The 25121-nt window shown below is 53.2% G+C and overlaps 1 protein-coding gene across 1 annotated transcript in view; it reads right to left on the reverse strand.

Moving 5' to 3' along the window:
* Nucleotides 1-25121, reverse strand: part of Hmcn2 (hemicentin 2) — a 146942-nt gene that overhangs the window by 34757 nt on the left and 87064 nt on the right. Inside the window, exons 46-73 of the mRNA XM_021181028.2 lie at nucleotides 24358-24525; nucleotides 23622-23735; nucleotides 22354-22440; nucleotides 21137-21328; nucleotides 20378-20551; nucleotides 20143-20256; nucleotides 19510-19652; nucleotides 18882-19032; nucleotides 16811-17029; nucleotides 14381-14494; nucleotides 13835-14022; nucleotides 13183-13279; nucleotides 12341-12502; nucleotides 12076-12189; nucleotides 11035-11237; nucleotides 10483-10564; nucleotides 9114-9245; nucleotides 6037-6180; nucleotides 5789-5948; nucleotides 5584-5708; nucleotides 5049-5232; nucleotides 3359-3456; nucleotides 2702-2968; nucleotides 1983-2173; nucleotides 1787-1868; nucleotides 1563-1699; nucleotides 790-931; nucleotides 571-715 (exon numbers count right to left, since the gene is read on the reverse strand). Of these exons, the coding sequence (XP_021036687.1) occupies nucleotides 571-715; nucleotides 790-931; nucleotides 1563-1699; nucleotides 1787-1868; nucleotides 1983-2173; nucleotides 2702-2968; nucleotides 3359-3456; nucleotides 5049-5232; nucleotides 5584-5708; nucleotides 5789-5948; nucleotides 6037-6180; nucleotides 9114-9245; nucleotides 10483-10564; nucleotides 11035-11237; nucleotides 12076-12189; nucleotides 12341-12502; nucleotides 13183-13279; nucleotides 13835-14022; nucleotides 14381-14494; nucleotides 16811-17029; nucleotides 18882-19032; nucleotides 19510-19652; nucleotides 20143-20256; nucleotides 20378-20551; nucleotides 21137-21328; nucleotides 22354-22440; nucleotides 23622-23735; nucleotides 24358-24525 (4129 nt within the window). The remainder of the gene's footprint in view (nucleotides 1-570; nucleotides 716-789; nucleotides 932-1562; nucleotides 1700-1786; nucleotides 1869-1982; nucleotides 2174-2701; nucleotides 2969-3358; nucleotides 3457-5048; nucleotides 5233-5583; nucleotides 5709-5788; nucleotides 5949-6036; nucleotides 6181-9113; nucleotides 9246-10482; nucleotides 10565-11034; nucleotides 11238-12075; nucleotides 12190-12340; nucleotides 12503-13182; nucleotides 13280-13834; nucleotides 14023-14380; nucleotides 14495-16810; nucleotides 17030-18881; nucleotides 19033-19509; nucleotides 19653-20142; nucleotides 20257-20377; nucleotides 20552-21136; nucleotides 21329-22353; nucleotides 22441-23621; nucleotides 23736-24357; nucleotides 24526-25121) is intronic.

Here is a 25121-nt window from a genome sequence, read left to right on the forward strand (position 1 = left end):
TCCCTTCTGTCCCCAGCTCTCCGTACAAAAGAATTACAAGTCAGTCCTGCACTTGAGAGACTGACAAAGTTATACAACTACCAGAGAGGTCAAGGGGAGCTGCTCCAGGGGGCAGCGGGCTCACTATGTTTGAGAATGGCCTCAATGGCCATTATAGCCTGGGCTATGTTATATAATCCTGCCCTTGGATTGCAGTAGATTGGGCAGAAGATGGTTCATCATACAGGCGGGGCCAACGGCATTGCGTGCCTTGGGAATTTGGGTTTAATGTTTATAGAGGGCTTGCTGCTTCCCCAGGTTGTGTGAACGGGGAGCTGTATACTTGGGGTGGAGAGGAGGTATCTGTCATGCTTACAGAGGCAGGAGAGAGAGAGAAAGAGGGTGAGGAGAAGACACCATAGAGAAACAGATCACAAGGTCAGTGGTGTGCCTGTCCTTGTCACCGAGAGCCACCCACATCCTGTATAAGGTCACTTTTCTGCTCCAACTGCCCAAAGGAGTTTCTCTCTGTGACTGGAAGAAAGGAGCCTAAACCCGGGTCCTCCCAAAGCCCTCCCTTCTGGCTCCCACCTGGGGCTCCCAGGGTGCAGAGGGATCCCATCCTTCCGCCAGCTCACGAGGGGTGTGGGCACACCGTGGGCCTGGCAGGGCAGTAGGGTTGTGCGGTTCACTGAGACGTTCACAGTGTTCGGTCCTGACTGGATGGTGGGTGCCGCTGGGGAGGGGAAGAGGGCAGGGCTGGGAGCCTGTGGCTCTGAGGGGAAGGTGGGCGGGGAGGGGGACACTCACTGTGGATCTCCACATGGAAAGCCACGCTGGTGCTGCCTGCCCTGTTGCGGGCTGTGCAGCTGTAGTCCCCGCCGTCCGCGGTGCTCAGCGCCTGCAGCTTGAGGAATCTGCCCTGCTCTGGAAAGTGAGTGTGGGCATCTGCCTGCAGAGCCCCCGGAGGAGGGGAGAGAAGGATCTTTATTGGCATGTGGCAATGGCCTTGGTCTTATGGGTTCAGAACCGAGTCCTGAGATGTCATTCTCTTGCTGGGGTAGGAGGAAATACCTTGGAGACAGAGCCAAGTGTCCAGCCCATCTCTGGGTCCTACCTGCAGGGTATGGCCTTCCCTCCAGAGTTTCTGCTTCATGGTTCCCTATTGATCTAACTAGTCTTGGCCTAGACAAGCATCAGGCCAGGAGGTCTGAGAGACTTACGAGACTCTGCTCCATCTTAGGCTAGCAACAGATCTGCAGCAGAGGGTCACTCTGCTGAGACCCTCAGGAACCTGGAGGGGCTGAGCACTGTCACTAAACCCACAGACCCGCAATCTCCCAGTCCATAGCTACAACATAGATGTGGGTCACAAAGGCCTCAGTGTAACCTAAGGGTACGACGGAAAGAGCACCAGGTACGAATCCTGGTCTTGCTGCAGTGCCCAACCATGACACGGAGTGACGGTACCATCAGGTAGAAGATGTGCCCAGAGCAGACACGCAGAGTGACACCAGACAAACAGACCCTTAGAGCCCTGCGGCCATTTGGTCAGAGGCCTCAGCTGGAGATGAAGGGCTCACCTGAAGCAGGACACCACCTCGATGCCACTCAATCTCTGGTGCTGGCTCTGCCTCCACCGAGCACTCCAGGATCAGCTGCCCTGGAGCCAAGCCAACCACAGAGCGGGGACCCCGGGGCCCAACAACATTTGGAGGGGCTGAGGGATGAGAGGATGTGAGGGATAGACTCAGTCTTGCAGGTCCACGCCACTCCCCCTTTCCCCGTGCCCATACCTCCTCCCTACCTTGAACCCTGACCCGGAAGCTCTTCTCAATTTCACCTGCAGGGCTCTCAGCCAGGCAGGTATACAGCCCAGCATTGTCCACCTGGGAACGAGGGGAGATCAGCTGCTTCTGGCTCCACATGTCCATCCCTCATGCCACCCCAACTTCTGGCCAGACTATCCCTCCTTACTTACCCCTAGTGGGCGATGCCAATACCTGTACATCCCGCACCCGGAGCACCCGGCCAGCTTGGCTGTCATTTTCCGTCCTGCGCAGGGCCTGCCCGTCTTTATGCCAAGTGATGTTGGGTGGAGGGATGCCTTGGGCCTCACATAGGAGTTCGAGGTGGTCACCAGGTGTCAGTGACAGCTCTGAAGTCTCACCAGACTCCTCAATGTGAGGGGGATCTGCAAGATGTCCATCTTGGGTCAGCTTTTCTCCCCTCCCCCACCATCAAGAGGCTTATTTCTGAAAGGCCAAAAAACAGTAGAGTATGGTGTGTGTGTAGGGGGGGTGCTGGGCAGTCACCTAGATATAGAAACCACAGCTCCATGGCCCCCGGACAATTATTTGTACCTTGATCTCAACAATGACATGGGGAGGAGACAGAGTTGAAGCAAGTGTTTTTAATATGGCCCCTCATTGCAGGTTTTTGGGCTCCCTTGTGGAGGCTGTGTCTCTACATGTTGGCGGCTCTAGCTTTTGCTTTTGACACCAAGGGTCTGGTGGTAAAAATATTGGAATATAGTTGAAGAGAACCGGACTTCTCAGCCACAGTAGCTCGGCAGGTAGAGCCAGCGAGGCCTCTCTCTGCAGCCTCACACAAAGTTGACCCCAAACCTCTGGGGAACTCCTCTTCCTCACTGGATTTTTCTCAGTCCTGGGGTCCCACCTCACCCTCCAGCCACCGAAGCTGCTGAGGACAAGGTACCCACCCATCACTGTCAGCTGGAAGTGCCTCCTGGCCTCCCCTGCCTCGCTTGCTGCCGTGCAGGAGTAGGTCCCGGCGTCACCAACACTCACTGATTGCAGCTTCAGGCCAGGCCCCTGCTCAAGGCTCTGAGGCAGCAAAGGCTCCCCATCCTTCATCCACGACACGAGAGGCAGGGGGCTTCCCCGGGCCTCACACGGAAGGACTACTTCAGAGCCTTGGGCAGCCATCACGTTGTTCTGAAACTCCACTGGTTCCAGGATGGGGGGCACTGAAGGGGACAGGCGTAGGCAGGGTCTGCATCAACCTACAGCAGATGGCCCTCACCCGGGATTTTTGCACAGTCTGTGGCCTATGGTCTTCATGGATAAACCCTTTAGAACTCTCATGCTAGGTGAGTCCTACAACCTTGCACCCCCTTGTCTACCTAGTGGAGCTGGGGGCGCAGATTCAGTGTTCATTACCATAAGTTATGCCTGTCGGCTCTTGGAGCTGAAGTGCCTGCTCACAACTTGGGGGATAAATGAACAGACAATGGAAGAAATTAGATTGGAATGTCCCATGGCTCTCCCCGGAGCCACCCTGTTGAGCCTCGGATTGGGGATTTTATTCTCATCTGTCCTAGCCTGTGTCCTACTCACTGCCCCACCCTGCCCCATACCGAGTACCAGCAAGGTGAAGTTTCTGTCAGCCACACCAGCTGGGCTTGCAGCCACACAGGTGAAGATGCCTGAATCTGCCAGCTGCACCTGAGAGATCCTGAGCCCCCTCCCCGAAGGGGGAGAGGGGAAGAGGAAAGGGGAAAGGGGTGGGGAGGGGAAAAGGGAAAATTGTTGAGTTTTCTTATCTCGGTTCCTAATGGCTGATTCTGTAAGGAGAACCCTCTATCCCGCTTCATATCCCTTTCCTGGCCTCCTAGTGCTCCCTGGGGACAGCCCCAACTCCTCTTCCCTGAGCCCCACACCCACTACCTTCTCTAGTCCTTACTGCCTCAGCCAAACCTCTGTCCCCTAAGTGCTGGCAGCTCACTGTCCCAGCAGGCATTCTCTCAACTGGCAATCACTTATGAGTTGTCTCCATCTACCGGCCCCATTCAGTTTCCTTTCTCCTGAGCCCCCAGCTTCTTCTGGGCTGCTCTTGTGATGGTGTCAGAGCCCGGCCAGTGTCCCTTCCTGCACAGAGCCTCCCCACATCCTCCTGTCCCTGCCAAAAGCCTTCCTCCAAGTCCAAAGGACATGGTGCCCACGTGTGGCAGATACTTGCATCCGTCTGGCTTCCAGAATCTTCCACGGTGCTGCTAGTCCCTGAGTGTCTATCTCCCCAAGCTCCAAGTAGACAGTGCATCTCCCCCAGGTGCCCGAGAAGCTCGGGGTAGTCAGATTCAAGATGGAGTCCCTTTGGTCAAGCCCACACAGCCAGTAAGGGTTCTTGTGCATGACTGCCCAATGTGGCTGTCACCAAAGGTGTCTGACAGACCTCTGAGCACGGGTGGGAATGCTCAGTGAGCACCTGCTTGGCAGTGACCCAGGCCGCTTCAGATAGGGTCAGTCTTACCAGTACCGTGTGGTCGTGTGCTTAAGGGACTGGGGTTGCGGGGTATCCTGTATACTTCTCATTTTGCCTTTAAAAGTTCCCCTTTCTGGGCTGACAAGGTGACTCAGTGTGTAAAGGTGCTCTCTGTGCATCCCTGGTGATTTGTGAGATTCCCAGAACCCAGGAGAAACCCCATCACGATAAGAGTTGCTTGTTAGGAACCTCAAGACCCAACCTGTAACATCTGCCTGTCCCTGTTGTCTTTCTGTCCTGCTCCCATCTTGGGGGTGGGGGTGGCCCTTTGGACTTGCTCTGTCTGGATGCTGTTCTCCATGGAAACCAGGCCTGGCTCCACCTTCTTACACCTCGGCACCAGGAAGAGGTAAGCAGCTAGCTTTGACCACAACAGGCTCTGATGTCCCTGTGTCTCCCTGACCAGCTTTGACTGTCTTTTGAGCTCATGATTTGGAGCCTTACTATCTGTCCCTCTATACCTGGTCCTTTCGGCTACAAGACTCTCTTGCTTGCTGGAGTCTAGAACCACTAGCTTTGCTCAGGCCCCTTCCAGGAAGCCCTCCTTGTTTTCCATCTGGCTTTCCAGGACAGTACACCCAGGTGTCCTCTTGGACTATGCCTTCTCCATCAGACCACAGGATGAGGCCTCCTCTGGGGCTCCACTAGGTGGCAGGATCTTCACCACAAACCTCGGTGTCTGCACTATTTGTATTCTTCTATCCACACGGAAGCATTTGGAGCCAAAGTTGCCTGAAGAGCACGTCAGCAACTGTCATCTGGGACCAGAGGCTGGGCTTCCCTACCTGAGGGTGCGGCCAGAGCTGTGGAGGAGGGTGCGCTGGGAGAGTGGAAGGGGCAGGCCGTCCTTGAGCCAGCTCACGTGAATGGGTGGGGATCCTTGGACAGGGCACACCATGGTCACCAGCTCTCCAGTCCTGCTCACCAGGGTCCCCGTGTCACCAGCTTGTTGCTTGATGGTGGGAGGAACTGGGGGCAGTAGATTAAAAGTGTTGAGGGACTTGGAGGGAAGGCAGCACCCAGCCCTGACCTTATGCCACTGCCGGCCATTGTAGTTAGGATTTTGGAGTCTCGGCTATGCCCTGGAGAGATGAGGTCCACTGTCTTGGACCCAGATTCACCCAATCTTTTCATGGCTGAACCTTGGGAGGGGAAGTTTGTGACTCTTACTAGAGAACAAGGCCTGAAGGCCCAGGGAGCCTGCAGAGTAGCTGTCACCAGGTCTTGACTGGAGGTTCCTGACTCTGCCCACTCATAATCCTGTAGGTTTTCCCACAAGGCACTGGGGCTCCCTGCATCTCCTCAGCCTCAGTTCCTCACCCAGTACATTCACCGTGTGTAGCCTGGCATCCTCCCCAGCTGGGTTGTGGGCCACACAGGTGTAGGCACCCGAGTCTGCTGTTCTTAGGCCCTTCAGCACCAGGGTGCCACCGTCCAGATAGAACCTGCATGAGGAAGGGTCACTGAGGGCAGGCACACACAGGCTGGAAGCCCTGGTGCCTCAGGTGGCACAGCCTGGCCTTACCGGAGGTGAGGTCCCACGTGCTGGTCCAACGGACCACCGTCCTTCAGCCAGGTTATATCTGGTGGTGGCTGGCCTTCAGCCTCACAGTGCAGCCGAATCTCCTGTTTCTCCAACACATTGTGTTCTTGTGCCATGCCTGAGTCCTGGATCTGGGGAGGCACTGTGACGCAGGCCATGGTGAGGGCCTGCCAGCAGCAAGGGCTGCTGGGGATGGGGCAAAGAGGGGGTAGTGTAGAGCACAGACGCACCTAGTACAGACACTACAAAGTCTTTGCGGGCCTCTCCCTGGGCGTTCTCAGCCACACAAGTGTAGGTACCAGCCTGGGCTGGCTGCAGGTGACTCAGCTGGAGGCGGCCACCTCGGGAGACCACTCCGTGCATCATGCTGCTCTCTGTGGAATGAAGGGAAGCCCTTGAGTCTTGTACTTCCTTCCTGTACTGACAGGGAAACTGAGGCACTCGTGGGTCCGAGGCACCTTCGTAGATTTCTACTGGCCTAGTTTCCCTTCTGCCACTGTGAAAGGTTAGCAGACAAAGGCAGTGTAGAGGTAACAGGGGTTGTTAGGCCCACTGTTCCAGGTGACAGTCCTTCAGAGGGAGTGGTGGCATCAGGAAGCAGCTGGTCACAGCCACAACAGAGAAGGAAGGAATGTGTGCACATCTGTGTTCAGCTAGCTTTCTCTAACTCAGGACCCAATCCCAGGGAAAAGTGTCATCCATTCTCTGGCTGGGCCTTTCCACACCAGGAAACACGCTTAAGACGGTCCCAGACAGACAGACAGACAGACAGACAGACAGACATGCCCTCAGCCAACGTGACCTAGACACTCCCACATGGATGCTCTTCCAGTGGTGACCTGAGGCTTAAGACAGTCCCAGACAGGCATGCCCACGGCCAACATGATCTAGACACTCCCATATTGATGCTTTCTCAGTGGTGACCCGAGCCTAGGTCAAGTTGACAAATTAACCATTGCAACCTCTTTCCTTAACCCATCCATGGCTATTCTCCTTCTTACAGTCCTCCTTCCCACCCGTTAGGGTCCCACACCTTCTATATATATCTAGGTTGCTGATCAAGGGGAATCAGCCACTCAGTGGCCCCACCCTTGGGGCTCCTGGGACTCCACTCAGTATCTTGGAACGCCCCATTGCATATCTGTCCTGAAGGTATTTCTAATCATACCAACCCTTACCTCCACCCCACCTTGACCCCTGGACCAGCCACACCCTGTGTCCTACTTAGAGCTCGGAAGAAAAAGGTGAGCACCGTGGTCCCTGTCTTCAAGAAGCATGAAATGTATTACAAAGGCACAGTGCAGCCGAGGGCTGACTGCTGTACCACTCTCTCAGAGTCAGGGAGCTGGGGGTTGGAGGGCAGGGGAGGATGGAAGGGACAGGGGAGGAGTAGGAGGGTACTAGAGAGAGATGGGAGGGGCAGTAGGAGCTAGGAAGGCTCCTCAATGGGGGCTGCTGGGACAAAGCTTGAGCAGAAGCCAGTCAGATCCAAGCAGACAAGACCATGAGGCATTCCAGGCAGGGAACAGCGTGCGTGAACTAGAGGCCTGATAGAGGCTTTGATGCCAGGCTAACTCAAGGGTTCACACAGGAGAAACAAAAACACCCCCACCCCAGAACCCTGAACACCCACAGACACCTGTACTTCAAGGTCATTGCAGCCTCATCGTGACAGCCCAAGGCTGGTTAAGAAACAGTGCTACCTGTTCAATCCCAGCACGTGGGAGGCAGAGACGGGTAGATATCTGTGAGTTTACAGGCCTGTCTAGTCTGCATAGCAAGTGGTCCAATAAGCCAGGGTTACAAAGCCACATGAGGTATTATGTAAAGGAACAATGAAAAATAATTAAATTTATTTCTGAAAAAGTAAGGCTGATCCAGGCTGCCCAGTGAGCTTTCAAAGGTTCAGGCTAAATGGAGCGAGGCAGATGCAGAAGGTCACAGGATGACGTGACGCCATCAGAATGAATGCCCAGGACAGGCATTTCAGGGACACTGATGGTCGACTGCTGTGGGTGGGAAGTTGCAGGGCATGGGGGATGGTTAATGGCTATGGGGATTCTTTACTGGGCAATGATGACATTGTAAAATTGGTTGTGGCAGTGGCTCCACTCCTTGGATACACTGAAAAGCCTTGAATGATACTCTTTAAATGGCTGGACTATATAGGATGTAAATTGTAGCTCACTAAAGCTACAATGTGAAGAGTTGGGCTAGAGTCTACATGTGAATGGGGTGGGGGAACACATTGTCCAGCCACAACCTGAGGTCTCCACAGCTGCCACTAACTCCTCAGTGACGAGCTGTCAGAATCTTCTGCCTGTGTACTAGAGGGACCCGTGGGCCTGAGACCATCGGGGGGGGGGGTAAGGGGGGTGATGACATCACCAGGCACTGGCAGGGGGCAGTGATGTCCAGCATGGCACAGCCTCAGTGTACTGTGCGGTAGGATTTACCAGCTGACAGGCTGAGGTCCACAGACTCACCCTAGTAGGGTGTAGAGGTCAAGGGTGAGGAGGAGAGCTAAGATGGAGTGACCCATGGTCAAGCAGGTGCAGAGCTGATTGACAGGGGGAGGGGCAGCTCAGAGAAGCCCCAAGCCTGGGCATAGCCAGGCCTGAAGAGCCTCTCTCTTGTCTTTTGAGTGGAGGGGACAAACACCAGAGGACTCCAGCAGGAGTGGCTCCCGATACTGCATTCCAGTGGCCAATAAAAGCAGTGAAGGGCAAAAGGGGGTATGGCTGCCATCACAGAGCAGCCTAACTTGAGGGAGGAAGGGAGGGAAGGGGGGAGAGAGAGAGGGAGGAAGGAAGGGAGGAAGAGACAGACAGAGACAGAGAAACAGAGAGAGAGCGACCCAGGCTCAGGTATTTGACACCCGCTCTCTCCCCCATCCCCAGTGCCCTCCCCTCCCCAAGTTAATAGCCTGGTCTCACTCCCTCTGCTTCCTCTCTGTGGTTAAAGCTGTGTTTTTTCTGCTTCCTGCTCCTAGCACCAGGCTTGCAGCTTGCTCTCCTCCCTCACTGGTGTGATGGGCTCTTCTCCCTCTGGAACCATCAGCCAAAGTCTGTTCCTTCTTCCTTAAGTTGCTATCATCAGAGGCATGCAGAGCAACTGAGGCAGGCTGGCTCCCCGTGGCTCCACCTCCTGTGCTAGGGTTGCAAGCTTGAACCACCACATTCCATGAGCCCTCCGTCTTTGACAGGACCACTAATACCGAACAATTTCCTGGACTTCTACTGTTGCTCTACTGAATGAACACCTACCTATTTTGCACTAAAATGGGTAGTAGGACATGGGTACTCACCCACGGGCAATCTGTCCTTCAGCCAAGTCACAGTGGGAGCAGGGATTCCGGACACATCACAAGCCAGGACTAGGGTCCTCCCAGCTACCTGGCTCACCGTCTCTCTCTCGGGTTTCTCAAATGTTGGAGGCACTGCGGGAAGATGGTAGGTTTCTGCACTCTTCCTTGTTCCCCAGTTCCTTCCTCTCGGGCAGGTTAGGGGTTTTTATTTTACACTCTATTGGTGGAGGCAGGAGTTGCTTTATTCACAGATGGAACTAGAAAGCCACAGCTTTGAAGTATCTCCAAAGCAGCATCCCAGCTGACCCACTCAGCCTGAGGATGGGGAAGGGACGCTCAGGGACCAACAGTCCTTTGGGACTCTCTCAGCCCCATGCTGAGCTGCCAGGCACGTGCCTGGTGTCTAATCTATTCAGTAGATTTGTGCTCCGTATGCCCAGTGAGCAGGTTCTGCTTCTCTGTGAAACTTGGCAGGCAGAGGAACAGAATTATCTCACTAAGTCCTTCCAAGCATGCCGCAGAAAGAGTCCTATGTGGACTTTTTGTTGTTTTTGAGACAAGGTTTCAGTCTGGTCTTGAGATAGCTGTCTACCTAAGGGTGTAGCTTACATACCTTTAACTCACGATTCCCCACTTCCACCTCCTTCCCATGGGACTATAGGCACGCACCGGGCCCTGATTTTGTGCTATATCCTAACTCCCTTCTTGGTTTTGAAAACTTCAGATCTTATGCACTTAGCCCTTGATGGTAGGACCTCAGGACCCAGCTATTGATCTCATTCCTGGCAGCCCTGGGAGCTGTGGGGGTGACAGACAGAGGCTAAGAACTGGCCAGGTGGGGCAGGGACCCCAGAGCAGGGGTTCCAAGAATTTCCCTGCCTTAGGTCAGGAATGCCAGGAGAGAGCCCTGGTTCCTGGTTCCTATGGTCACTCACCCTTACCTGGAAGCTGTACATGAGGACATGACCACAACAGAGAAGGACCAGACCTACCAGCTAGCTCAGCCCTCCCTATGTCTCACCCAGTTTCTGCCATAAGTCCTTTAGAAAGGTCTGTGCTGCCCCTCAGTGGTACCCTATTTTCTTGGATGAGCTCTGGCTATACAGGAGCATGGCCTCCAATGTCTGTTGTCTGTCTGTCTCTCTCTCCTACTTGTGAATGTAAAATAAGCTCTCTAAAACTCACCCTCTAGAGTCTATGGATTTCATTCTTCAAATTCATGAGGCAAGTACCCTAAAGCTACTAGTTTGAGGTGGCTTTGGTGGCCATTAGGTTTTCTGGGACCCCAGCTCCCCCAGGATCAGCTTGTTTCCAAGTCATGAAAGGCTCTATTCTCAAAATATTGAGGTCCAAACTGGTCCTGGCTTACCTTGGATGGCAAGGACAAAGGTCCGGATGGCCTCGCCAGCTGTGTTGCTAACTTTGCAGCTGTACACACCCTTATCTGATGCCTGGACAGAGCACATGGTGTTAGTGTGTAGAATAGAGACTCCCCAGAGAGTCGCCTTGTCTGGGAAGCTATAGGGATGTAGGACTGTCTGGCCTATCTCAGGCCCTGGAAACGAGGGGAGCAGACTTGGCCCAGTATGCCCTGGTCTGCCCTTCACTGTGGGGCTGGAGCTGAGTCAGAAGATAGGAGTCCAGAGGAGGGGCACGGATTCATTCAACAAACACTTGAGAGCCTGACCTGCTCCAGTGTGGAAGGCCTCTATTCAAGGTCACTGTGAGGCAGAGCAGAGCTGGAGTCCAGCTCTTGGTTGCCCCAGGCCTTTCCTGGCCACTTTCGTGTGTGTGTGTGTGTGTGTGTGTGTGTGTGTATCTACTTGGGTTAAGGAGATGGCACCCCCACATCATCATAGGTCCAGGCCTTTGGGGTCAGAAAGCTTTGTGTCCATTGCCCAAGATGCCCACGGTCACTGACCTGTGAGTCCAGGATCTCCAGTGTTTGTCCACCTTGTAGACCCTGAATCCGCTGCCCCAGGGCTAGGGGCTGCTGGTCCTTGAACCAGGTCACAGCTGGCTCTGGGATTGAGTCTGTCTCACAGCTTAGGATGGCTTTGTCCCCTGCTCTAACCCGGACGGCCTCCTGGGGGCCTCCAGGAGCCTGTTTAAAGCTGGGGGGAACTAAGGGTTGAAGAGCGCAGTGAGTAGACACAATATCCTTGTCCATGTCACCCCCAAACCACCCTGGTTTTGGTCTAGGGAGGCCCACCCGATCGAATGGTGGACCTGACCCTCTAGCTTAGTGCTGACCCAGGGTTGCTGGAGGAAGTGAACCCAGGCCAGCCTACCAGAGCCTACTGTGGCCATGAGACCTGGTGCCTAGACATGGCAGGGAAGGTGCTGACCGCAAGGCTTTTTTTCCCTTCCCAGCATCTCCTGATTAGACACAGCCTTCTCTGGGGTCCCTCAGCTCCTGGTACTCCTGTTCACTCTTGTAGGCATCCATGCCCAGCTGTGAGCTCTCAGGGCCTGGCACAGCTGTGTATATACAAATGAATGAATCTCCCCCAGGACTGAAAAGAACTTTCCAGAGAATCTTGACTTCTAACACTGCAGACTGGTTTTCCCCCAAGGGAATTCTCAAGATGGAGAGTGCTGTCATAGGCTACAAGCCAAGAATCTCTGACCTACCTAGCCTAACTCTTGGGGTTCACCGGTGTTCTGCCCCCTCAACTTGACTGACACTGAAGCTTATGATGAGCAACATGGTAAGCCAAGAACTACAATCTCTCCTCATCTTCATAGAGGTTGTCACCTTACACACAGGGCATCTGGGGCTCAAAGAGGGGGAGACACTAGCCCAAGGTCTCAGAGCAAGCCTGTGCATCAAACCCTTGTGTATCCAACCCTCAAGACTAATTCACCCTCCTGGTGACTGTAAGCAGGATCCCTAGATCCCAAAGGCTTCCCAGGAGCTGATGGGAAAAGTTGAAGGGAACACAGGAGGGACAAGACATACCCAGAACGTTGAGCTGTACCATCTTTTGGTCTCTGCCTGCAGCGTTGAGGGCTTCACACAGGTAGGTCCCGGAGTCAGCTGGCTGTGCTCGCGCCAGCCGCAGAGTGTGGGTACCTGTGGGACAGCAGTCCCTGTACCAGCAGCCTCAGGGCCCCAAGCTATTCTCCATCCCCAGTCCTCTCAATGTGCATAGCCTGTCCCAGGTTTGAACATCTCAGACTCCCAGCCAAGCCTTGGAGTGGGCACAGAGCCCCAGTTTACCAACCGGGGAGGAGGAAAGCCTCTTGTCCCAGGGAGAGAGGCTGGCCATCCTTGTACCATGTGACCTCAGGGTTTGGGTGAGCATAAACTTCACAGGGGAGGGAGACACTGCTGTTGAGGGTGGTGGTGAGCTGGCTGGCGGTCCAGTCTGAGATTTGTGGCGGTACTGGATGGAGACAAAATTGACAGTTACATGGGTGGAGAGTGCAGACCAGGGGGGAACACACTAAGGAACTGGCCCTAGGCTCTCAGAGCAAGCCCTGGTGTATCTCCACACAGTCCTCGGAGGGCAAGCCTTATTAGGTAGAGCTGCTTTGCACAAGAGCACAGGGTGGCTCAATCAGAGTAGTCTAGCCATTCTCCGAAAGCCACACAGCAAACAGTGGCAGAACCTAGATAGCTTTTGGGCTTCAGTTTGTGACTTTGAGGATTATCCAATCTATCCTCAAGGAACAGATATCTCCTCATCTGGGCTCATGGCAACACAGATGTCGACAGCAGACTCAGGGTGGTGAGACCCTTTCACCCATGTTACCTCTTAGAGTAATTCTATAATCATAAAGCCAGCCCATCTTCCAGGGTCTGCTGGAAGCTGTTCTTTAGGCACATGTCAGGTACACAGTAAATGCTCAGTAATGATGATGTAAGGCCCTGGAAGAACATTCCCCACCCCATGCCCAGGCTATTCCTGGCTTAATTGGTCCAAACATGATTGAAGTCTCACAAATGTTCTTTGTCCTAAGATGTGACTTGGCCCAGGCTGGGTGTCTGAACTCTGAGTATAGGTGCTAGGGAACCTCAGGGAGAGGCAAGGAACCCACAGAGGTCCCCTCTCAGCCATCTCACCTTGGACCCTGAGGGTAAAGAGTTTCTCTGCAGAGCCTGCCTGGTTCTCTGCAACACACATGTAGCTGGCGGCATCAGCCACCTCCGCAGTGGCAACCTGAGGGTACAGAAACCAGCCATGATGCCAAGGCTGACAGCTCTGAGAGAACCCAGGGACTCCATAGTGAATCCCCACACTGCCGGAGAGCACGCCACTCCCACCCTGTCTCCCCACAGCAGACACGTGGACTGCAGGTGCTCACAGTAACCGGCAGCAGTCCCTCTGAGGCCCATCTGGGGCTCTGTGTGGTATCTTGGGAAGCAAGACTGATATTGGTTGGTTCTCTGTAACTAAGTGGACAAGAAGGCCACAGGGGTGGGGGAGGGGCTGTGTTTATCTCTGGGGGAGTCTGTGAAGCTATGGTGTGGTGATCTAGATCCTGGTGGTCAGGAGCTTGCAAGGGCATGCTGCCCTGGCCCTGGGTGTGGCACAAGTGCTCCTGATTTGCCAGGAGTGACTGATGCTTATGAGCACTGTGTGACCAGCTGGGCACCTCACAGATGCCATATGCTGTGAAGGTGACATCCCATACTCTAAGGGGCCTTTATATGGCCCAGATGACACTGTCCCTTGGTTCCTAGTGCTTTTACTCTGAGAGGGGTCTGTTCTCACCTTCAAGACCTGTCCCTCCTCTAGGAGCTGCAGCCGTGGGCTGGGGGACACAGGCAGCCCATTCTGGAACCATGACACAGCAGGTGCTGGGTTCCCCAGGGCTGGGCACTCTAGGCTGACAGCACTGCTAGCATTCACTGTCACCTCCTCTACCAGCTCCTGTGTGTCTCCCGGGATCACTGGTGGTGCTGGGTGCAAGGAGAGAGGGAGAAATGGTTTAGGTGTTGGGCTGGGGTGAGCCCAAGTCAGTCCCAGATGCTGGCTGGGGTGTTCTTGTGCTCATCTCACTAAATCTCTCAGGCCTGGAAGCAGGTAAGAAATTTGGGCTTCTGAGAGAGTATAGTCTACTCAAAGTTACATATAAGACAGTGGCCATCTGGGACTTCAAAGCCACTTCACTTCTGCCTGGCTTCAAGGCCCAAGCTTGCAACCCTATTACAAACCTTCTGAGCCCAGAGGGATTGCGCCCCCGCCTCCCAGGGCCCTTCAGAAGGAGGCCTCTCTGGGACCAGAGCCTCCCTGCCCCTCCTCACCAGGGACACTCACTCAACACCAGTAGTTCATAATGTAGCCAGTCCTCGCCCACCTCATTGGCAGCCTTGCAGGAGTACCTGCCCGCATCCTCTGCCTGCACAAGAGGCAGCTGCAGAATTCGGCCTCCTGCAAGGACACAGGACAGGGGCCTGAGCTCAGGGGAAGAGCCCTGAATTCAGAGCAAGGAAGCTGTTTCTCTTCTGGAGGGCCCGAGATATCACCATTGCTCCCTGCCTGGTCTGGGAAGTGAAGAAATTTAGGTCAAGGGAAGATTACATCCTTGCTCAGTTAAAGGCTGGGTCCCAGGTGCAGGCTCAGTAGCATGAGTACTGTAAGTAGCCCATTTCACAGATGGAAAAACGAAGCTTCCAACAGGGTTAGCAAAAGGGTGGAGTTGGCTGACTGGGCAAAGGTCAGAGAAGGCATTCTCAGAGGCAAGGTTAGCTTCTAGGACGGTGGCAGCGAGGGGCAGGAGAGGAATTATGTGGGACCCTTTGTGACCAGGAGGCAGCCAAGAGCAGAACCTGGTCTATATGTAAGGCTACTGTGTGCTAAAGATTCCAGGTCAGGGAGTCACCAGCCAAGGCTGTGGATGTGGTTTGATCGTGGTCAGAAATGGAGTCTCTTGACATGGGGGGGTTAAGGCCACAGTGGAGCTCAGGTGAGGTCTGGGCTGGATTTGTGATGAGGATCTATAGTCAACTCAACCTTAACATGCTCAGGGTTGGTAGCAGGGTCAGAGGGCAGCAGTGGGTGTGATCCATGCTACCATGAGAACCAAGTCAGTAGCTGGGGTCAGGGATTAACTGAGAGCTGGGATCAGCTTGTGTTTGGGACCTGCATTAGGGATCTCCCCAGGGCTGAGCCCCAGGACGTGAGTCTGGGGTCCTGGTCTGAGGTCAGCAGGAGGTTAGAGGTCAGTCCAGTAATTTCCAATATGGACAACCTCCACATGCACAGCATCTCCTCATCAGAGACTGTTGTAACTGATCTCCTGTCCCCAACCCAGCCCCAGCGCTGGACCTGGCAGGCCTCCATGCAGATTCTGAGCTAGGGCACCCTCCTGCCCCGGGAGCTACTGCAGCCTGAACAGCAACAGTCTGTGGTGGGGGCGGGACAGGCAAAGGGAAGCCAGGCATCTCTAAGCCTCATTCCAGGACCTTCCATTTCAAAGCCATTCATAAGAGATATCTCAAAATAAGGTCCATTTAAACAATTGATAAAACCTCTAATAAGGAAATATTTTAAATGGCAAAATGAAAGTAGAAAAATCTTGTAATCTGTAAACTATGAAGATAGCATAGACCTCAAAAGCCAGAGAGAAGATCTTGCATGGGATCATAATTGGCCAGAGGTCAATTTTGAGGTGTTTTCCATCTGAAGCTGTCCATATTATTTTTTGATACAGGGTCTCTCACTGGCTTGGGTTTTCTTTTTCTTTTCTTTTCTTTTCTTTTCTTTTCTTTTCTTTTCTTTTCTTTTTTTAATGAGTAGAGTGACTGTCCAGTGAGTCCCGGAGATCTGCCTCCTGCCTCTGCCTCTGCCTCTGCCTCTGCCTCTGCCTCTGCCTCTGCCTCTGCCTCTGCCTCTGCCTCTGCCTCTGCCTCTGCCTCTGCCTCTGCCTCTGCCTCTGCCTCTGCCTCTGCCTCTGCCTCTGCCTCTGCCTCTGCCTCTGCCTCTGCCTCTGCCTCTGCCTCTGCCTCTGCCTCTGCCTCTGCCTCTGCCTCTGCCTCTGCCTCTGCCTCTGCCTCTGCCTCTGCCTCTGCCTCTGCCTCTGCCTCTGCCTCTGCCTCTGCCTCTGCCTCTGCCTCTGCCTCTGCCTCTGCCTCTGCCTCTGCCTCTGCCTCTGCCTCTGCCTCTGCCTCTGCCTCTGCCTCTGCGGTGCTGGGATTATGGCATGCACTGGTACTCCTGGCTTTTCCATGGGTCTGAGGATTAACTTGAGTTCCTGCTTGGCTGGCAGGTACTTTAGGGGCTCAGCCTCTAATCCCCATTGCTGTCCTGCCTTAGAATCTTTACATAAAGAGATCCACCTCTCCCTAGAGCAGCGGTTCTCCACCTTTCCCATGCTGTGACCCTTTAATACAGTTCCTCCTGTTGTGGTGACCCTAAGCAAAATGTTATTTTGTTGCTACTTCATAACTGTAATTTTGCTACTGTTATGAATCATAATGTAAATATCTTAGATGCAGGGTATCTGATATGCGACCCACAAGGGGCTATGAACCACATGTTGAGAACCGCCGCCCTAGAGAATCACACCATTTTCCTGAGCATCCGAGGTCAATGGAGATCCTGAAGTCCAGACATGGGGTCTGGCCTGGGCTGGAAAGCTCATTTTAAAAGCTAGGCACAGAAAGCAACCCCATGCAATCGTTATCCTCTGTTTGCAAGTTTCAGGGATGCTCTGGGGTGGTCACCTTTCAGGCAGCATCCACCTACCTTGCAGTACCGAGACCCCATCAGCAGCTGACAGGGGCTGACCCTCCCTGTACCACGTGAGCTCTGGTGGTGGGATGGCATTGGTATCGCAGTACAGGTAAGTTGGGTTGTTCTCCACAATCTCTCTGTACTCTGTCACCCTGCCCTGGGCCTCCTCCTCATAGGGCAGGGGCTCAAAGCCTGCATCAACATCGCCCATCTTCTGGAACATAGGGGGCACTGTACGGAGGAAGACCAAGCCATTAGGAATACAATATAGGGTTAAGGGTGCTCACCACTACTGCCAAACAGCCCAGGAGGCACTGCCACACCCTGCCACACAAGCCACACCCTGCCACACAAGCCGCTCCCTGTAGTCAGGCCAAGACATCTCTTCATTCCCCTAGGGACTGCCTTTGAAGCTGCCACATGAGCTTTAGGAAAAGCCACTTGTTCTGGGGACCTCACATCTAACTGGCCTCAGAGAAGACCAGGGGCACACCTGTCACCCTAGCACTTAGAGGCTGAGGCAAGAGGACCACAATGCCAGGCCAGCCTGGGCTACAGGAAGACTTTGGCTCAAAGACTTTTGCTCAGAAGAACAAAATGAAATAAGATAACAATGACCTTGTAACACGGAGAGCTTCTGGAAGGGAGTTAGGCTGTTGCCAGGGCTAGCCTGCATTTGCTCGTCTGTACTCAGAGGCACAAAGCTCTTTGTAGTTAAGACCTGAAGGGGCCCCAAGGCCCCTTTAGTCAGATCACCTGTACTTTTCGCTTTTTCTTTCTTTGAGACAGGGTTTCACTGTGTAACCCCAACCGGCCTCAAACTCTCGGAGATCCACCTGTCTTTGCCTCGGGGTGCTGGGATTAAAGGCATGTGCCACCAGGCCTGGCTTAGAACACCTGCATTTTGCAAAGGACAAAACCAAGGCCCACAGGTCATACAGCTCAGCTGTGGTGGTTTGAATAGGCTTGGCCCCATAGACTCCTGTGTTTGCATGCTTGGCCCACAGGGACTAGCACTGTTAGGAGGTGTGGCCTTTTTGGAGGAAATGCGTCTCTGGGGGCAGGCAGGCTTTGAGGTCTCACATATAAGCTCAAGTTAGGTCTAATGTAGGACACAGTCCTGTCCGCTGCCTTTGGATCAAGCTCCTTTGGAGAAGGAGCACCCTGCACTCCATCTCCAGCACCACGCCTGCCTGGACACGGCCATATCTCGCCACGATGATAATGGACTGAACTTCTGAACCTTTAAACCAGCTCCAATTAAATGTTGTCCTTATAAAAGTTGCTGGGGTCATGGTGTCTCTTCACAGCAATAGAACAGGCACTAAGACAGCAGCGATGACAGGGTGAGGTGGTTGAGGGCCACATGTGGCAGAGGAGAAAGGGTGCATTCTTGTCAGGTCACTACCAAGTACTGTGTGGTAAAACCTGTCCTTCCTTCATTTGGCTTGACCTCTAGCCTCCCTGCTTCCTTTCCTGTGTCCCTCCCAGCCTCTCTGCCTCCCTGACTCCCAGCCTCCTTTCCTCCCTTGCAGCCTCCCTACCTCCCAGCCTCCTAGCCTCCCTTGCAGCCTCCCTACCTCCCAGCCTCCTAGCCTCCCTTGCAGCCTCCCTACCTCCCAGCTTCTCAGCCTCCCTTGCAGCCTCTCTGCCTCCCTTGCAGCCTCCCTGCCTCCTTGCAGCCTCCCTTGCAGCCTTCCAGCCTCTCTTATAGCCTCCCTACCTCCCAGTCTCCCTTGCAGCCTCCCAGCTTCCCTCCCTGCCTCTCCTCAGGCCCCTTGGACCCTCTCTAGCTTTTCTTTCTCTCTGCCTTCTCTGCCTGCCTTCTGGCCACTTAATCCTGATTTGAGGCTGGAGCTACCATCTTCTGAAACGCATTCCTCAGCCACAGAAAGTAGAACCCTTCCTCATCTGAGATGTTGAGACAGATGGTCCGTGGAGAATGCTTATGTGGAGTAGAGGGCTCTTGGTGCCCAGCTAATGTCCCTGCCCTGTGTCACACCCTTCTACTTGGAGGCAGCATCCTGTCTTGGACCACTGGTTGCTTTCACCCAGCCTACCCTACAGTAGGTACCACACACACCTTGGATGAGAACATTGAAGTCCTGGTCATCCTCGCCAGCCACATTGGTGGCCACACACAGGTATCGGCCAGAGTCAGAGACCTGTGTGGGTTGGATCTGGAGCAGCCGCCCCTCCCCCAGGACACTGAGCCGGTGGCTGGGGGTCACAGGCTGGGGGACAATAGAGAGGGACAAGATGAAAAATCAAAATTATTTATTTGCTTTGAGACAGGGTCTCATGTAGCCCAGGCTGACTTCAAACTCACTAGGTAGCCAAGGATGACCTTGAACTCTTGACCCTCCTACATCAAGTTTTCTAAGTGTAGGGATTACAAGTATGTCCTACCAGACACCCTACTCTATATTTTAATAAATAAAAATCAGACCATAATGTAAAGTGATGGGATTGTTCATGACTCCATCAAACCAAGCCCTAATGTTCTCAAAAGCAAAAAAGAAGCAAAAGAATGGACAGAAGAGCTGAACAGTTGGGAAGGGTTTGTTTTGTTATCATTAAAAATTGAAGGGTGAGCAGGGCCTGCTCTGGGGCCAGGTACTTTCAGGGCTTCTGTCTGGAAAGGTCCAAGCAGGGCTAGTGAGACTGACAGATGAGTGAGCGTCTTAGATTGTCTGGGGTCCAGCACGCACCCTTCCGTCCTTGTACCAGCTGATGGAGGGCGGGGGTGTGGCCCAGCATTCACACTCCAGGGTCAGAGAGCTGTTGACCTTGGTCTTCACTTCCTTCACGCTGACCTCCCCCAAGGGGTCATCTTTGGAGATGGAAGGGGGAACTGAAAAGTCACAGGATGTATGAGGAGTGAGCCTGGGGGGTCCTGAGACCCTGACCCACTGGCCCTAGGGATAGCTCCCTGAGGAGGGGGCAGGTAAATATGATTCTAGAAAGGAACACACCTGTACCTACTTAGGGTCTGAGAGGGCTAAGGGACGGGGTTATGAAGCGGGGGGCTGGGGGGGGGGTGTTCTGTGGTGGCCTCTAGAGGGTCTTTTGGAGGCCCAGGTATCAAATTGAGGGAGCCCAGGTTGCACATCCATACCAGTAGAAAGCCAGAACTGGGGGAGGCATGGGGGCAACATGTCCAAAGTCTTAACACTATCCTTCCTTTCCCGCCAAGGCAAGGGTGGTAAATGGCAGAGATTCCCCTCCCCTCAGCTGTCTGTGACTCTCAGGAAAGACAATCACAGGAAGGAGTCCTAGGGTCTCAAGTGTGGCAGCACTCTTCTGCCTGTCCAGCCAATGTCCCCGGGGTGGTGGGGGCTCACTGAGCACTTCCACATGGTAGTTCTTTGTCGCCTCCCCCAGCTCATTGGTGACTACACAGGTGTACTGGCCAGCATCTTCCTTCTGGGCGTTCAGGATCTGTAGTCCGTGGGTACCTGCTCAGGGATCCATGGACAGAGTTATCCCAAACAGGTTTTCACCATAGACACGTGCTCAGATTGACCCAGCTCTGGGAAGAGTCATCTATCCTTTCAAAGCCCACCCCAGGGGCATCACCTGGGAGGAGCTGAATGTTTTTTGAGGCCTCAAAGGGCGACCCATCCTTCATCCAGGTGATATTGGGGGATGGAAAGGCCAGAGCCTCACAGATCAAGGAAATAGGATTGTTGATGGTCACAGTCACTTCCTCGTTGGCATTCTTCTCCGGCACTCCCAGGATGGTGGGAACCACTGTCAGGGGGAGGCAGGAAGGCCTTGGCAAACAGGGTCCAGCCCGGGCTTGGGCACTCTAATGACCAGGACAGCTAGGACCCTAGGCTTCTCCTTGGTGCTGCGTTGTGTGAGGAGAGTGGGAAATGCAGCTCAGGGCAGCCAAGCCCTCCCCCACCAGGCTACAGGACGAGATGAACGACCAGTGTCCCTCAACATTCATTTAACATGTCGCCTTGCTACTTATTCAATCAAAACCTTCTTGGTTCTGAGGAGGAGGAGAAGGAGGAGGAGGAGGAGGAGGACTTTTGGTCTAACTGCTTCTTGGATCCTAAACTTTCTTTTCCTGCCCCTGCAAGGGGTAGTGTTACAGTTTGGGCATGAACTGTCACAGGAAAGACCTCTGTGCAGAAAGCATGGTCCCCAGCAGGGGTTGCTATGGAGATCTGGTTGCTCCTTCCATAGTGGTTGCTTGTGGAAACTTGGGGTTCCCTCCTGCAGCATCCGGTGACAGGGATGTGGAATGGGGGGTAGGGTGTGAGTGGGGAGTGGGGGTGGGGGGGGAGGGGGAGTGGGGATGGGGGATGGCAGAGGCCCACCACTCACCCAGGACACTGAGCTGTGTGTGTTTGGTCTTCTCCCCCACGGCGTTACTAGCAATGCAAGAATAGTGGCCAGCATTGGACAGATTGGCCTGGGGGATCCACAGGAAGGCCCCATCTGGGGACATCTCATAAGGGTCTTCAACAGTCAGGGACTGGCCATCTTTGAACCATGTGACCTTGGGCGGTGGGTGGCCTAAACAAAGAGGAAGCAGTGAGATCCTTCAGCAGGCTCTGACTAGGTGGGCTCAGGGGTCACAGGAGACTCCTGGCTAGCACAGATGTGGAGTTTGCATCCTCATTTAGGACATACAGCAGGGATAGCCTGGGCCTTTCTTCAGGAACTCCACTGCCTTACTGGGAACTGGTCTGGTCTGGCACAGACAGGCAAGATCCATTTGTCCTTCCTTTGTCTGTCCATCCTTCGACCCATCTATCTGTCTTCTTACCTTACTGCATGCTCATGAATGGATCTTTCTATCCATCTGTCCATCTATCTTCCTACCCACTTAAGACACATGTATTATTCCACCTATTAAACCATTCTTCTATTTCCTCATCCATCCATCCATCCATCCACCCATCCATCCATCCACCCACCCATCCATCCATAATCTACCCATCCATTCATTCACCCACCCATCCATTACCCATCCATCTATCCATCCATCCACCCATCCATCCATCTATCCATTCATCCACCTATCCACCCATTCATCCATCCATCCATCCATTCATCCACCTATCCACCCACCCACCCATCCATCCACCTACCCATCTATCATTCACTCATTCATTTATCATCTATCATCTTTAGTCAAACACCTAATAGATAGAATAGAATCTATCTATTCTCCCATTCATTCATTCATTCACTGTCTTTCTCTTTATCTACACAAATTTCCACCCACCCTTCAACTCTCAAGAATCAGAGGGAGCCTAGTTTTCCAGGCAGTGGGGGAGCCATGGAGTCAGGGATCTCAGCCAGCACAGATTACTATCGTTTTATGTGTGGTCAGTGGGGTGGGGCAAGGGGGTCCTCGTGCAGTGGGTACCTGGGAAGGTTCTGGCAGGTCTTTGCTGTAGTCAGCAAAGAGCAGAGCAAACAATACGTGAACACAAACGAGGCCTGACACAGACAGCGAAAATGTAGATTCTTGGTGGGTAGTCCCAGGGTTGGGGACTGGCTAAGGCAGGCTCGCTGTGCTGCATCACTCTCACCTGTGGCGTTGCACTCTAGCTGGGCAGTCTGTCCCTCAGGCACCTTGATCACTTCCTCCAAGTCTTCATTTTCAATGCTGGGAGGAACTAGGAGGAGAAAGGAGACAAACAGTTGCCAACCGGGTGGCCCATCCACAGGGTGGGAAGCTACGTTTCCTGTGCCTCAGTCCCCACTCCCCTTACTCCTACCCAGAGTCAGTGTAGTGTATTGTTGCTGCTGGGAGACTCTGAACAGACAAGTGGGTGTGGTTTTGACTATCTGCTGCCCCAACTTTGGATTGATTCTTACTGGTTCTGGAAAATTTGACCACATATTGACAACAGAGGGTATGTTTGTATGTGTGTGTGTGTGTGATGTGTATGTGTGTGTGTGAGTGTGTATGTGTATGCTTATTTATGTGTATGTGTGGTATGTGTGCATGTGTGTGCATGGTGTGTGTGCAAATGGTTTGTGGTGTATATGTGTGTGTGGTGTGTGTGTGCATGTGTGAATGGTTTGTGGTATTTATGTGTGTGCGTGGTAGGGTATATGTATGAGTGGTTTGTGGTATATGTATATGTGTGTATGTATAGTACATGTGTGCATGGTGTATATATGTGTATATGATATGTGTGTATAGTGTGTATAGTATGATATATGTATAGTGTGTATAGTATGATATGTGTTGTGTATATGTATGCGTGATTTGTGACATGTATGTGTGTGTGTGGTACATGTGTGCATGGTGAATATATTGTGTATGCCTTGTATGTTTGTGTTTATGGTATATATTGTGTATATGATGTGTGTGGCATATATGTGTCATTCGTGTGTATTGTGTGAATGTGTGATACGTTCACACGTGTATGGGAATGCATATGTGTATAGAGGCCAAAGGTTAAGCCTTAAGTTTCATTCTCCAGAGATCACCCACTTAAAAATAAAAACAAAATTAAAGAATCCCCGGGGTCTCTGGCCCAGAATTCCTGAGCAGGCTAGGCTGGCCAGCCAGGGAACTCAGGGCTTTTCCTGTTTGCAGCCCCTAAGGATTGGGATTCTGAGTGAGTGACACCACACCCATATTGTTTTCCTTGTCCTTGGGCTCTGGGACCAAACGCAGGTCCACACACTTGCACAGCAAGCACTTTATTGACTGAGCCACCTCTGCAGCCCCCAGAACAAAGATGAAGCGAGGGAATCAGAGCCTTCCAATCTCTGCCTGCCCCAGAAGTGCCCCAGCAGAAGGAGAAGGCTCCCTTGCTCCTGAGAACATAGAGATGCGTCCTACCCAAGACCTCTACACTGAAGTTCCTCCGTGCCTCCCCAGCCTCATTGCTGGCCAGGCACGAATAGAGGCCTCTGTCCTGCTCCTGTGCCTGCGTCATCTTCAGCATCCAGCCACCTGGGGAGGGGAGGGAAGGGAAGGTGTAGGCTCCGCAGCCTCTCTCTGCCCATGATGTCAAACACTAATATGCAAGCATCTGCCTCCTAGTTCTTCAAGTAGGGAACCAGATGTGCCCGAGACAGTGAACAAAAAACCCCAGGATAGAGCACAATGTCTTCAGGCAAGAAGGAACTAAAGTGCTGGTTCTAGGCTAGGGCTGAGAGACAACAGAGAGCTACAAAGCCCTGGTCCATTTCAGATGCTCATTTTGTCTCAAGAGGCCCAGACAAGAAAAGCCTTCTCCAGGGACCTTTGAAGTAGAGTCAGTTCCCCAGAGAACCACAGATCTTGTAAGACCACGTGGGGCAGATAACACACACACACACACACACACACACACACACACCACTGTTAGTCCCACATCATGGCAGACATTATGAATTGATTCTCAGTCCCCTTTCTGCAGGGCCTAGTTCCCATCTCTGTGTTCCTGTTTATACAATGGATCAGACAATTTCTACAAAGTGGGAAATGTGTTTTGTAATCCCACAAATGGGTCACTGAGGCCTGACAGCTCAGGGTCAGAGGTCATAGGCGTCTGACAGACTGATCCCGAAACACATCTGGCTTAGTACCTTACCTGCCAAGAGATAGGTGCCCTCTCTGGGGCTGATTGGCTGTCCTTCCCGAAACCACTGGACTGTTGGGGCTGGGACCCCCGCAGCTTCACAGAGCAGCGTCAAGGAGCCGTGTAAGGTAGCAGTGACATTGGTCAGTGAGTCTGAGCCTCCAGTAAGATGAGGAGGTGCTAGACACAGGGAGAACTGTATTCAGAGTATAGACTGGAGCTTGGCACTTGAGCTCTGTCTGTCCAGGGACTCGCAGCCCCACTGGGAGGGACCAGGAGCTGGGAGGGGTCAAGAACTCTGAGGGTTCCATCTGCTTTCATCAAAGATGTGATAGATACAAGGGCATTAATTTTGGCCATAAGTGGGCCTTTGGGATCAGGCGGGCATCTCAGGCCTCAGTCTCTATCCTTTCAGAGGTATATAAGAGAGGATTCTCTCTCTCTCTCTCTCTCTCTCTCTCTCTCTCTCTCTCTCTCTCCCTCTCTCCCCTTTCTTTCAAGACAGTGTCTTATGTATCCTGGGCTGGCCTCCAACTTGCTATGTAGCCAAGGATGATCTTGAATTCCTCATCTTCTCATCTCTACCTCTTGAATGCTAGGGTGACAGGGCCTGGCTTGTTCAGTTCTGGCCATGGTACCCAGGACTTTGTTGGCAGACTGCTAAATGAGCTATACCTAGCCAAATGCACCCATTTGGCACACATTGTATAAGATCCACCTGGGACCCAGAGCACACACATGCCATCACTATTCTTACACTCTCATAGACATTTGAA

This window comes from Mus caroli, unplaced genomic scaffold, assembly GCF_978045245.1.
Source record: "Mus caroli unplaced genomic scaffold, Mus_caroli_1 scaffold_2, whole genome shotgun sequence".
NCBI lineage: Eukaryota > Metazoa > Chordata > Mammalia > Rodentia > Muridae > Mus > Mus caroli.